This window comes from Corvus brachyrhynchos, unplaced genomic scaffold (assembly GCF_000691975.1).
Source record: "Corvus brachyrhynchos isolate BGI_N302 unplaced genomic scaffold, ASM69197v1 scaffold194, whole genome shotgun sequence".
Lineage (NCBI taxonomy): Eukaryota > Metazoa > Chordata > Aves > Passeriformes > Corvidae > Corvus > Corvus brachyrhynchos.
Genome location: NW_008237890.1, coordinates 5,388,610 through 5,403,780, shown reverse-complemented (window position 1 = coordinate 5,403,780; position 15,171 = coordinate 5,388,610). Strand labels below are relative to the sequence as shown.

General features: G+C 38.4%; 1 protein-coding gene across 1 annotated transcript in view; it reads left to right on the top strand.

Moving 5' to 3' along the window:
* BNC2 (basonuclin 2) overlaps positions 1-15,171 on the top strand; it is a 322,953-nt gene that overhangs the window by 284,729 nt on the left and 23,053 nt on the right. The window contains 2 exon segments of the mRNA XM_008632568.2: positions 14,691-15,162; positions 15,165-15,171. The exon segment at positions 15,165-15,171 is cut by the window's right edge and continues 1,482 nt beyond it. Coding sequence (XP_008630790.2) covers positions 14,691-15,162; positions 15,165-15,171 — 479 coding nt within the window.

Here is a 15,171-nt window from a genome sequence, read left to right as displayed (position 1 = left end):
ATAAAATATTTGTATCATCATGACTGTGGCCTGAATTTCATACACCACCATAACCTTGTCATCTTTTGGTTTTGATATAAAAAATCAAAACCAAGAGGCTTGTAATCCTCCATATATTGATTTTTTATTATTAAAAAGTGAAAGTTGAAAGCCAGCTCTAAGCCTGCTTTATCAGCCACAATTGGACCAACTTTGGATGCTGTTTCTAAGAGCTGGAGATGTGCCAAAGACATTAAAATTAACTTTTTGCTTGCATTTTGCCAAGCTATTCTTACTGCTTTCTTTTTATAAAAATAACTAATTTTATTTGTTTTGCAACAAATATTTTTGTTCAGGGGAGTCTCTTCTGTATTAGGCAGTCTGCCCCCTGGGGTAAGAGGGCAGCTTGTAAAGTTATCAAAAGAAATTTGTAAGTATGAGCACTGTTATTTCCTACAGAATTTGCTGTGCTAGAAGTAATCTAATGACAGTTCATTGGTGTCCATTTGGGGAAGAGAGATTGGTATTTTTATTTGAGAATTATTTCACTTGGGAAGCCCTGAACATAGTAAATACGATGAAACAAAGGCAACATAGTGTAATAAAGGTCATCTTTGGAGAGGATGAACTAGAAAAGGTGTTCATTGACTGATGGTAGTTTATGTGTCCCAGTATCGTAGAAGTGGATCCTTCCAGCCATGTCCTGGCGTGCTCCACTGAAAAAAAGGAGTGTGAATGTTACTGAAATTCTCTAGATAGGCACTTCCTAAGTCTGTCATTTCTTTTCAATTCTTCTGTAGCTCAGTTCATTTATAACCTTGCTGTGGGGCAGAGTTGTTTGAACATTAATAAAGGCAGGTCAAGTTCATAATATACAACTTATTTGAGGTTACCTTGAATCTTAAAATCATGGAATCAATTAGGTTGGAAAAGATCTCTGAGACCACCAAGACCAGCCTTGACTGATCACCACCACCTTGTTAACTAGATTGTGATACCAAATGCCAGATCCAGTTATATCTTAAACACTTCCAGGCATGGTGACTCTACCACTTTCCTGGCTATTCCAATGTCTGACACCTCTTCTGGTGAAGAAATTTCTCCTATTGTCCACCTGAACCTTCCCTGGTGCAGCTTGAGGCTATGACCTCTTGTCCTGTCACTGGTTGTCTGGAAGAGATGGACCCCCACTTGGCTACAGCTTCCTCTCAGGCAGTTGTAGAGAGTGATAAGCTCACCCCTGCACCTCCTCTACTCCAGGCTAAGCAACCTCAGCTCCCTCAGCCGCTGCTCATAGTGGGGGAGACCACACCCTTCACCAACTCTGTTGACCTTCTCTGGAGACACTCCAGCACCGCAATGTTTTTCTTGTTGTAAGGGGCCCAAAACTGAACACAGGGTTCGAGATGTGGCCTCCCCAGTGCCAAGGACAGGGGAACAATCCCTTTCCTAGTCTCACTGGCCACACTATTGCTGATAAAGGCCAGGATGCCACTGGACTTCTTGGCCACCTGGGTGCAGGTGGCTCATGTTCAGCCACTGTCACCAGCACCCTTCAAGTCCTTTTCAGCTGGGCAGCTTTCCAGACACTCAGCCTCCAGACTGTGGTGCTGCTTGGGCTTGTTGTGCCTAAAATGTAGCACCTGATACTTGGCCTTGTTGAACCTCATGCTGTTGGCTTCAGTCCATCAATCCAGTCTATCCACATCTGTCTACAGAGCCTCCCTGCCCTTCAGCAGATCAACACTCCATCCAACTTGGTATCAGCCATGAATTTACTGAAGGCACACTCAATCTCCTAATCCAGATCATCAATAAAGGTATTAAACAGGACTGGCCCCAGCACTGATCCCTGGGGGACCCCACCAGTGACCAGCCACCAACCGGACACAGCACCATTCACCGCTCTCTGGCCCGGCCATCCAGCCAGTTCTTAACCCAGCAAAGGGTGCTCCTGTCCAAGCCATGGGCTGCCAGCTTGTCCAGGAGAGTGCTGTGGGAGACAGTGTCAATGGCCTTGCTGAAGTCCAGGCAGAAAACAACCACAGCCTTCCCCTCATCCACTGATTAAGTCACCTGATATAAAAGGAGATTATGTAAAAGGTTGGTCAGAAAGGATGAAATTCTGTATTACATATAGAATCATAGAGTAGTGCTCCATGGACTTCCGCCTTTCAAAATCTGCAGCATGTTTTGTATTACAATCATAAAGTAAGGGGAAATGTTGTCTATTTCCATTTTAAAAAGAAGGATCTGAGATATGGAAAGACCATGGTTTGTCCAGAATACATAAGAAGTGGCTGGTGAGTCTAGGAATAAAGCTTCAGTTTCCGTGAGGATACCCATCTCCACCTCTTTCTTTGAGATTACCCTGTGACAAGGCATTAAAAATGTAAAAATACTGGTTTTCTTTACAGGTCACAAATGTTTTTAGGTTATGAGATTTCTGTTTGATGTTTTAGATCCTTCTTTAAACCCTAAGACTAGGTATGGTTTGATTGCTCAGTTTGAATTTCCAAGCATTTAGGTAATTTGCGCCGGTAGTTCAAATAGTAAATCTGGAGCTGCAAACTCACTAGGAAAAAAAAAGGTTTTTTGCACAGGAACCAAGGTCACTTCTGTGCTAATGTCCACCATATGATATCAGGCTCTTTGAATGGAAGAATGAGAGGGGTGGCACAGGCCTCAGCTCAAGTTGGAAGAATTTACTCAATCAGAATATCCATTATGTTTCAAAAAAAGAAGTTTTACATGAATGCAGGTGTAGGCCAGCAAATGGTGCTTGTTCATCTTCACATTTATCATTCTCTTGCTTATTCTTCCACTAAATCCACACTGTCAATATGTGTCATTTCTTTCATTTTATGACAAGGTAACCCACCTAGTTGATCAAGAGAAACCAAACTGATGTAATCTTTTTTGAGTTTCACTAAAGCTTTTGACAGTTTCTCCGCTATTAGCAAAGGTCAGAGGCCAAAGAAGCTTAAAATTCAAAGAGAAATATTAATAATTTAGAAACTTTTTTTTTCCAAATAAGATTGTACATGAAAATAACAGTATTCTGTGTCCTTAAACTTTTAAACCATTTGTTGCAGATTAGCATCTACCATGTTATTGAGGTTTTTTTTTCCTTCAGCATAGAGAGAAAATAATATACTTAGAGGGAGGGCGGAGGGTTACTACAGCACTTCCATTTATTTCTGCAGTGGATACCCTGCTGAAAGTTGCATTGACTGAGCACAGGACAGACACAAAGATCAATCCTAGTGGGACCAAAACCCTTGAGGTAGTGCTTACTCAAAATCGATCAGCCTTTTCAGTTATCCCTGGCAGTGATGGCTGTTACATTTTCTTACCGTTTCACTACAGGTTTCTCTTCCAAGTTAAACTGAAAGCATGGTCAAAGGTGCCGCCCTCATCTGTGTTCCATTCAAACCACTGTGATTTTCAGTCATATCAGTAATTTTGCTACATTTCCGTCTGTCCATTCTTTCTAGATGTTACACTATCTTAATCCAACAAAAGAAATTTACACTTTACATTGATAAAAGGGTTTTCAGTGTTGGTATAACCTCCTGAATTGCAGTAAATAATCACCATATTTTGGAGAGTTCTGACACTTTCTTTTTCTTGTACAGTGGCTTAAACTGTCTCATATTGCTGTGATTCAGGAGTAATAATTCTGCTCCAATTTGCATCTTGTCTTCCTTACTTCAGATTTTTTTGTACCACATTGGTCAGAAGCTGGTGTTGAACCTATTTTATCACATGTACAGAATGAGAAGGTTTACTAAATGAAGAGATGTACAAAATATAAAGCAAAATCATACAAATTTTAAATATGTAACTGTACCATTATGATACTTGAGAATGTATTGTATATGTGCATAAAGTGTAACCCCAAATATGATAACATATATTATGTGTGACCTCATTATTAACACTGCTCAATTACTATGTTTGCCAGCAATACAAAACCAGTACTAAAAGGCTTTCTCTGACTCAAGAAGGGACCGTCCCAAGACACAGTGGAACTGCACTGTCTTTGCTGTACTGTTTGCAAAAGACTGTGGTTCCTAGGACTATGAATTGGGTACCTTCCAAGGACCAGTACAGGAAAAGGCATTATTTTTAAAAGCACCTGTTGTTTTAATGTTCTTTACCATAGGCTAATTTTGTCTCTGAGCACTGAATATGTAGGCACTTCTGGTTGGAGACATTGAGATGTCTTTGGCAAAAGAAGGAATCAAGGACAATAGCAACAAGTCAACCTTTTTCTCAAAGCAGACATATCTGTCACTGTGATGTCCTACCAATAGAGTACTCTTAACTGTGACATTGAAGTTGCCTCAAAAAACAGAATATACCAGGCATCTGGTATTTGCCAATTCTCCATTCCTCTACTGATGCAGATATTTCTCTGACACGCATGCATTAAATTAGCATTGCTTGTGGTTTTATGAATGCTACTTCTCTTCCAAATTTATTTGGATTTTTCAGATAAAAAAATATCCTGTGTGGCTGTGGTCAGAAACAATAGAAACAGAAATTGTGGAATTCAACACAGCCCTGAGTATGAGATTGTTTGGAAAATATCTCTGGCTCATCTATCAACTGTTAAATTAACAGAAGAGTTCTCCAGAGGTAATCATCAAATTACTGCTAGTGTAGCTTTCTTTAGTTCTTCTGTTTTAATGCCCTTAGACTTAACACTTCAGAACCTTCTTCCACGACAGTGTCCCATCCATGTCTAAATATATCTCCTAAAACATTCAGTATATGTTTACTAATTGTGATCAGGGTAAAATTCAAGTGTTGTGCTTGTGGGACATTTTTTTATCAGAAGCTGTATTTAAGTGATGATACACAGTAATTTGTTCATTCTTCTGTCAGTGTAATTTACAAGGCAACGACAGATAAACATAGCTATACAAGATTCATTTACAGTGACACAATGGCAGATACACAGAGCAGAACCCTGCCTATGAGATAAAGTGGACTGAGTGACTTATGCAGTAATTAGGGGATAATTGTCATTAACCTCGCAAACAGTAGTTTACCCATATTGTTTAAAAGGCTCCAGGATGCATAATGACAAGGTAATCTGTCAAAGCGCTAGGGGGAAATATTAATAAGATTTGTGCAAGCCTGGATAGAAAATATGCAGAAAGCAGCCACATTAAGCTAATTGGAGGATGAATATACACTTGTAAAAGTGCTTCTAATGGCACGTTTGCTGCTCTCCAAATGACTACTGTTAATGTGGAGAAGTGGGCTGCCTAGAAAGTCAGGACTGCTGGGACAAGAGGGTATTAAGACATGAAGGCACAGTTATTATTACTTTGTACACTGTAATATAATTTCCCCACTTTCTCTTGCATTTCGCTGCCTCTAATAGGTTCAAACTGATAGCTCGCTTTATGCCCTTTTATATTCCAGTGACCTTTGCCTTTTTGGTGTCACTTTTGCACCCTGCTGTCTCTCTTTTGCATCACATTGCCACCTATGACACACTTGTGGTTTTTCGTTGTAAATTTTTTCAGTAAGCAATAAAAGAAAAAAAGCCTCATTAAGATCTTGTAGTATATATTGCAAGTAATAATGCATGTCCCCTAATGAATAGTAAAGATGGAAATCAATCTCCTGATTCTTCTGCCATTCATATATCCTGCATATAGTACAGCTGAATCCCCTTATTGAGACACAATTTGGATTCAATCAGAAAACCAAGCATGTAGTGAAATCCAGTTTATGAGCGTAATTCACTGGCACTTTCATTCCAGTGTTTACGTCCTTGGGCAACTTCTCAATTCCTTACAATGCCCCCAGTTAGGCAAATTTCTTACTGGCTTAGTAGGAAATTTTACTTACAAGCCCAGAAAGACTCAGTTTTTGTTGGTTGCATTTTCCAGTTAAAAAGTGAGGGAAGGGCCATCTGATAATTTGATTTGACTTGACTGGTTAGATGTCTTGCCCAGCATTTGGTGCAGTCCATGTTAGTAGAGCAAGGATATCAGACACGATTTGTTTATATTATCACATGGTACATTGGGAAAGGTCTTGGCTGAAGAGAGTCTGGGTGTCTCTTGTGGCCATGTGTATTGCAAATACAATACCTCATCAGGGCAGTGAATATTTCCTGTTTCTCATAAAAATTATGTGTCATTCTTTCAGTGTTAGTGAAACTGAGGCTCAGAAAGAGCTTACTACACTTACTGAAAGACTGCCAAAGCACAGAAAACCAGAGAAAACATAACTTTACTCCTCACTGAATTTTGCAACAGTAACACCAAAAAGTAAAAGTACCAAAATGGGCAAATATATATGCAAAAATTGGTGAAAGTGAGAATGAAAATCAATCACTGTTATTGTTACATGCATTATGGTTATTTCCAACCCACCTGCATGCAAAATTGTGTTCTGAAGTTATTTTGTACCTGAAATTATTTCAGTGGCTTGTTCATGTCTCTGTTTACATATTAGCTGAGAAGTGCCTGTGACACCTCATACGCTCTAAATTTTACACACATACACCATGTGCTTGGTGATTTAATTGCCTCTAGTAGCCATGTTGGCCTAAGGACAAACACACTGTTACTTGCCACAAATTAGTGGCAAAGCTTCTTCAGAACTTCAATGAATTTTCCACTCTAGCAGGTTGTAGAGAAGCAAAGGCACCAAAATATTCTTTGTACTTCAAGTCCACAGTTGTGGATTTCAAAGCTGTTTAAGAAATTTGAATAAACAATTTCAATGAAATCTTCCATTTCAGGAATGTTGAGAACAAATTCTTCCCCTTTAGTGTGCATTAAAAATATTTTTGTGAGCAGCTACCATAAAGCATATGTTCACCTCACATTAATTTCTTATTTCAAAAAGTCTTTGGGACGTCTCAACCAGAGTGGATGGGGAAGGGAATAAATGTTTGCATTTGAAAATTTGTGCAGTTCTTGGGGTAAGAAGGGCAAAATACTTGGGAAGTGGCCCTAGTATCTCAAAATAAATGAGATAAAGAGAACTGCTGAAAAATTGCTTTGGATCTTCTTAAAGCTTAAAGAGTCAATTTGTGTCCATGCTAGCAGGAATTCTGCTGTCCTCAATTAGTGGCATCTTTTGCCTTTTAATAGTTGTCACCACCATGATGGTTGTGAATCAAAGCAAATTTTGTTGACATCATAGTATTTTGTCCTGGCTTTGGCTGGGATAGAGTTAGTTGTTTTCTGGTAGTAGCTGGTGCAGTAGCGTGTTTTGGATTTGGTATGAGCATCCTGTTGATAACACACTGATTTCTAGTTGTTGCTAAGTAGTGTTTACCCTAAACCAAGAAGTTTCTCAGTGTCTCATGTGCTGCCAGCAACCAGTTGCAGGAGAAGCTGTGAGGGAGCATGGCCAGGACAGGTGGCTTGAACTGGCCAAAGGTGTGTTCCATACCCTTGAACATCATGCCCAATATATAAACTGGGGGGAGTTGGCTGGAAGGGGCCAGTCACTGCTTGGGGACAGTCTGGGGTATCAGTCAGCAGGCAGTGAAAAATTGTATTGTGCATCACTTCTTTCTCTTGGGTTTTATTACTCTCTCCTTTTCATTACCAGTAATAGTAATATATTTTATTTTATTTCAATTATGAAACTGTTCTTGTCTCAGCCCAGAAGGTTTACCTTTACTCTCTGATTCTCCTGCCCAGCGGGGTCAGAGGGAATAGTGAGTGAGCAGCTGTGTGGTGCTGTGGGCCAGCTGGGGTTAAAACACAGCAGTTATACCACTGTGAAAACTAGTAAATGCAAGAAGAGTATCAGACTCTTGTTGTGCTTAGATTTTTACCTCTAAGTATGGACAGACATCTGATGTGAAAAAAAACTTTTCTGGCACCCAAATACGTAGTTGCTATGATTAAATAAAGCTCAAGCTGTTCTGATTAAATACGCTGTAACCCCACAGTGATCTATTATAGTTTTAAAAATAAAAATACTATATTCGGTGTTGTTCAGGAAAAAAATAGTCACTATCTTGTGAATTATACATTCTTATCTGGTCCATAATCAAAAGCATTCTATAACAAAGTGAGTATTTTATCAAAAGTCAAACAACATGTTTAAAAAATCAGACAAAGCATTTAAAACTAGTTCTCTTGCATCCTAATAGTTTCACTGGATTTGCAGAGGTGAATACACATTCATGAAGAGGGGAAAGAATTCAAATTACTGTTTCTTTTCTGAAATCAGTAAGAGACATTACCCCCAATCCACATATATGCTTTGTAATTGGCAAATGATGGAGTGTCATCATCTTTCAGGACAATGCTTTCAAGGGCATTTAAGGTTGATGAACCTGAGAAATGAAAAGGCATGTTGCAACTGGGGTACACTACAAGGAATTTCAGTCCCCAAAAAGAGTCATGTGCTCAGGATCCAGTGTTTTCATATCACTCAATGAAGCTTAGTCCAGAACCAGCACCCCAGCAGGTTGCTTGTGCAGGGAGGGGTCTGCACTGCATGCATCTTTGGGATAAGATATGAAACAGAAGGCCTGCATACTTTTGGTCAATAAAGACCCTGAAGGCCATTAAGCGAGAGTGTGGGTGGTTAACAGCATTGTCCCGGCCAGGTTTCCGCTGCGGTTATTGCATTCCACTGCCTTATGTTTCATCTGCAGTTTCAGGAGGACATGGTGTTCCTCACTTTCACTCCAAAACCGTTGAGCAGTGCTCCTGTGCGTTGTTACACAGCTGCTGTGTTCCACCATGGTGGTACACCCCCAGTATATATTCCCACAGATTTGGCTCCACATCATGTTTCAGGGCTAAGTTAGGTCAAAAATCACTTTCCAGTGTGGTCCATGGAATTACTCCAGGTTTATGGTGCAATTATTCTTGATCTATAGTGCAGCCAGATTTGCCCCAGTGTCTACAATATCAGTTTGTAAAGTTTGCAAAAGTCTTTGGGGGTCCTTTTTGTCAAAACACAAAACTTTTTTTGCTGCTGAATGCATAAGGAGATGTGGCGAATAAAGAGCAACCAGGGCAAATACTGTTACAAACCTGGCAGCAAAGTAAGCCTGTAAGGATATACATCTATATATATAAGTAAATAAGGTCTCCTTCATGCTATTCTTCGTTTGAATACACATTGCCAATGTAATTCTCTGTGATTCTTTGGGGAGAGACAGTCACCTTCTCTTCTCCTGTAGCATGCAGGTATCCTCATGCATACCCTGTGTCTTTGGGGCAAGGCAAACAACTGGTAAGAGAAAGGGGGTGCCAGAAGGGAAGAACATCTATCAATTCTAGCAGAACGGAGGCTGCAGTGAAGTCAAAATATAAAGGTTTTGCATTATTGACTGAGAACTCAGTAGTGCTGCACTGTTTGCTCCTGCTGCAGCAGTACAACTTGAGGAAAGGACTGCTGACACTTAAACATGCATTTTTTTCATATGGTTTCCATTGGTGAAGGGAGGCTGGTGGGAGGAGGATCAGAAGTGACAGCTGAGGGGAAAAAATTTCAACCATGCCTCTTTGCAGATTGAGTGTGTTAAATCTCGTATTAGTTGCACATGTAAAATCACAGTGAGCAAGTATGCATACCTTTTCTTCATGTTTACAGGAGCAAAGGTGAGTGAGATTCAGCATGGTAAAAACTCCTATCAGGAAAATGAGTATCTGATTGCATGTGTGAGTGTATTTCTGTGGAAAACTAGATAGAGGGCTTACTTTGGTTCTACTGAGATCAGTGGGAGTTAGACAAAATGAGTTAGAGATGTTGCACTTTGTCCCATCTGTGCTGAGTTGGTGTGCTGCTGCACAGTTTTGGTAACTTTTACCCCAGGAGTAGTAGGACTACCCATAGTGTAACAGCTTGAAATTCAATTATGAAGCAAAGAGATGCTTCTGGGAAATTCAGCCAAACAAAAACAACAAACCCTAAATCATGGAAATTATGAAGTCTTTTCTTTATTAGAAACAAATGTTACTTTTTTTTCTGTCTACACCCTAATTAAAACCATCCTGTGCAATTATAGTATGACCAAATTAATATATTTCAATCTGCTTTTCAACTGTTACAGCTGCATTCAAAATATTTCTTTGAGATCAGCTAGAAAATACATAGCTCCTTAAGAAGAGCTTATAGAAGAAAGATTCGTGATAAACTCTGGGCTTGCCTGATTATTTTATCAAACGTATCTATGCAATATTTTGTAACAAGGAAACTTCACTGATATGCATCAAAAGTCACAGTTTAGGTGTATATGCAAACTTAATAAAGTATGAAGCCTAGCAATGATTTTTTTTCTGTATAACTTTGAGTGGTTCTTAGCAGTTATCTCAGTAGTGCCTGAAAATAATCCTTGAGTGTTTCCTAGAACATAAGGCTAGTTTTAGTAGCAATCTAACTACTTCTTAACCTTTCTATTAATCTCGGACTTGTATAGTCATCTCTCACTGTGTATCCAGGCAGGTGTACACATACATTTTTCCTATGCTAAGAAGTGAATCAGTAAAATAGAATAGAACTGCAAAAAGTCTGTGTTGTGTATGTACGCAAATGTGTCTCTCTGTGTGTATATAAAATTTTCTGCCTCTAATGAAGTCACAGCAGTCGTGGGAGCTTCTCACAAAAAATGAGAATTTAAAACAACTGATTTCGTAACAAAAGTTCAAGGTTTAGGGTGTATGTTTATAGCATATGCTTGTGTAGATGCCCTTATTTTCTAAATAGGCACTTTTTAAATTGGGAGGCTTTAAAACTGAATTGAAAGATTTAAAGGCTAAAGGCCTTCAGGAAACAAAGACTCACCTTCGCAATCATCCCTAGTTAAGCTCCTAAAAATTAGAGTGATCTTTGTGTCTATTTTCTGTTGTTGCCTGTTTGTGTCATTCACGATAATCATCTTGATACCACCATGTGTTCTTCTAGACCCAGAAGTTTAAGACAAGATGTACCCTCACATATCCTGACACATACTTCTCTTCCTAACATACCATCAGCAAAAATCAGAAGCCAGGTTCAGGGTGATTAACCATGATATTACTTTACAGATCTAATGTAGTATGTGTGTATGTAGTATGTACATGGAGCTGTATCTATTCAAATAATAGGCTTGAGTGTGTGGTTAGAGTTAAAAAAGGTTCAGGGTTATGTCTTGTATCCTTGGAGGTCAATTTAATATAGTTTAAAGATTAAAAGACTTTCTCCATCTGAAATTGTGAGAAAGATATCCACACAGTAAAATAAAATTTAATAAATAAATAAGACAAAATAAAATAAAATAGATTAAATTAAAAATCAAAGCAAGGCTGTATGGACAAAGAAGGAAGAGAATCAGTGTATGTTGTACAGATTGGGCTTACTTGTCTACTGCCTGGCTTAGAGCTGTATGCATGCAGTGGTATCTCTGTACTCACTGACTTCCTTGTACACATTGTCACAGGAGGCTTGGCTTAATCAGTTGTGAGCTGAAAAAAGTAATATAAATTGGAACCTTTTGTCATGAAGTATTTAAATGTTGATATGCTTTAATGGCTTCGGGGAGAAAATTTAGCATGAGAGAGATTGTAAGAAACAAGAAATCGATTACGTGTAAGAAAGGACTTGAACCTCTAATCAAGTATTATTATATACAGAAAGATCCCTAGCTAGTTATAGCTAAATTCAAATGGGATAATGGTTAGATTTTTTGTTAATTTTAATTTTTATCAAAAAATGACATTCCTATTCACTCTTTATCTAGTTTTGCATAATGCATACTTACAATGATTTATGGAATGCTTTCACTATGTAAATATTGAAGCATATGCTAGACAGTATCCATAAGCAGTGAGGGTTTTATGGAATATAGGCATCTGTGCATTTCTGTTTACTTTTGTTGGGCAAAAAAGGCCAAACAACTTCTTGCTGAAAATTAACAAGTTAAAGCTTGATATAACTAGCAGGAGTAGACAAGGATTATTTAAGAGCAACTTTCTGATTCCCTACTTTTTTTATGACAGCAAGGGTAACTCCATGACTATCACAACCTTGACTGCCAGTTTCTCTGATCAGTGGGACTTACAGCTGCTGAAGGTCTGGTGCTCCTCATTGTAAACTCTTAAACAAAATGAAACAAAGGGTAGTAGTGTCTCATCAAGAGATAACTCATGTAGATAAGTGCCAGCTTTGCCCAGTTAAGAAGTGGAATAATTCCCTCAAAGCACACAGGGAAGCCCTCCATTTAGATGCTTGCCTGCCGGTTCTGTGTATGCAGAGAGCTGACTGTGCTGCCTTCAGGGACGGACTGTGTGACACTGCTTTCCCCTTATATGTGGGAGTCTATTGTAGGATCTCTACCTACTATTCTCATGAGTTAATTTTGAGCTGTCTGTGATTAACTTTTATTTACGTACATATCCATTTTTGTAAAGCATCAGTTACATGTGTGAGTGATTTACAAATTAAAACAAAAACAAAATAAAATGTAGCAATAGTAAATTACAAAGCAGCCTGCAGCTGGCAGCAGACAGGAATCCTAATTCAATATATGTAAGCAGAGTTACAGTTAGAAGGAATTAATATTTGTGATTTGGGATGGGAAATGTGTGCATATAGACCAGGTCAGATGTGACAGTGATCAAAATCTGAACCAAGTCTGGTTTTGCAGTTCCATGTAGGAATTGAAGTAGATGTAACAAACTTTAGATCTTACCCAAGGAGAGAATAGGTAAAGTTAATTGGATGGAAAAAACCAAATACAATATTGGAGCTTTAAAATATAAACCTGTCCTTTAATTTTTTTATGGCTTGGTGTTTTTTTCCTTCCACCCCTCATCCAATTTAGGTTTTGTTTTGTTTCACTTATTTTTCTTGTTGGGAGGGAATTTTGATGTTCTAGATGATTTCCCTTAGATAGTACTGACTGCCTGTAAAATACTGCTACAACAAGAACTGTAAGAACATAGAAATCAAAGATGTCCACTGTGCTTATGGGTGTTCAGAGGTGGGGACATTACCTGACTAATGCTGCAAACCAAAACCAGCATCCGCATCATGATGTTTTGTTCATCACTGTAAATACAGACTGAACATTTTCTACACATAGATGGGTTTTGGGGCTTTCCATCTGGGTCAACTGGGTAAGATTTTCCAAGTTATTTGCTGTTGAGGGTTTCAGAGTCTTTCAGGGTTTGAGTGAAAATGTTTGTGTGTGGAGCATTTCTAAAGATTTTGTAGTTGTTTCTAAGGTACTGAAACATACATGGCCTTAACCTTTCGCATTAACTTTATACCCAGAGAGGTGAGCTGAACTGAACATGTCCAGACTGAAACAATAAAATCAACTGTAATTAGTTAAATGCATGCTTTAGCATTTGACATTGCAAAATTATATTTTTCAGTGCTCTAGAAAATATGAGGGAAGAGAAGAATCAATCCTCTGTAGACTGAAAATAATTAATTAATTTAATAAATAAAAAAATAAATCCGGGGGTAAAGGGGCTGGAGGGGAAAAAAGGTATTTTCAGTCTTCATAATCATACAAAAGTCAATGGTTTTTACAATAATGTGTAGTCCAAAGTCTTCGGATAAGGTTCAGAACCTGAGACTCAGATGTAAAAGTATCAGAGGCAGTATGGTGGTGTGTCTTGTAAGGCTTTAGAACTGTTTAATGCATGAAGAAGCATTGGAATAAATCTGGTTTGATGGCCTTCCACATTTCTTGTTGGTTATAGTTACTGTGCTAATGTTATGTCCAGCATTTGCCCAAAAGGAAAGATGCCAATAAAATGATGTATTCATTATATAAGTATTTTAATATGTTTTTATCAATACTTGCTGGAATGGATTGCCTGACATTACATTGCAGAATTTTTAAGTCCTACCTTCAGGCAAATCTCATGCTTACTAGCAAAAATGAAAGTGTGAAATGCTTTTTAATGTATATTTAACAACAGATAGTCTAGTGATTACTGATGTGTATTCTCTCTGGATTTTTCCCTTGCTATCAGAAGGCAATGTTAAGAGACAACATTTTTACACATTTATGCTACCTACATCCATCAGATCCTTACTTTTTATATATTTTTAACTGTCATTTATAACAAGGCTACAAAAAAAGTAATCTCTCAAGTCTAAACCATACCAAAATTGCAAGCTTACAATCAATTGCCAGTAATAGTCCGGGGAAAAAAGGATTAAGGTACAAGTGTTATGTGCTATTTTTAAGACATTTTGCCTTGCATCAAAGTTTTTTGTGAAATGGCCTATAAATTACTTCAGTCTTATATCTGCTTGTATTTAAGGAAGAATCTATCAAACGCATTTATTTAGCTCTTTCTAATAGTGTTACCATTTAATAGTGATTAAGGTACAATTTTTTCTATTTTACAGTGGTGTGCACAGCAGCAGTTCATGTTTTACTAATGTATTCTAAACAGTAGCATTCTACAGAGATCACTGTTGTTAAAATAAAAATACTGAAAGCATTTTAGATCACAGAGTCCCAGGGTCTACATTTTGTTACTCTGACATTATTAAACTCAATCTGGTTTTCTAACTGTGACTCTTATGACAGTATTTGCATGGATGGAAAGTTTGTATTTTTTGGTCAAAACACTGTTTCCATCTTTTTTTTTGAGTGTAGTGTTTCATGTTCAGGCAGCAGAGCAATTTCTTCAGTAATTATGCAGAATCAATAAGTTTTTTCTTTGTGTTTGTCTTTGTTGTTTCTTTGATATGGCCTCTAGGATGCTGCAGGCAAGGTCCTGGACCGCTGGGCCATCATGTCCAGGGAAGAAGAGATCATTACCCTTCAGCAATTCCTGAGATTTGGAGAAACGAAATCTATCGTGGAGCTGATGGCAATTCAAGAAAAAGAAGGGCAGGCTGTGGCTGTGCCATCTTCAAAGACAGATTCAGATATAAGGACTTTTATTGAAAGCAATAATCGCACCAGGAGCCCAAGTCTCCTTGCTCACCTGGAGAATAGCAACCCTTCTAGCATTCATCATTTTGAAAACATCCCGAATAGCCTTGCAGTCCTGCTTCCATTCCAGTACATAAATCCAGTCTCTGCTCCACTGCTGGGGCTGCCTCCAAATGGCCTCCTGCTGGAACAGCCAGCAATGAGGCTCCGTGAACCAAGCCTTACGACCCAAAATGAATATAATGAGAGCAGTGAATCTGAAGTTTCCCCTACGCCTTTCAAGAATGAGCAAGCATCCAGCA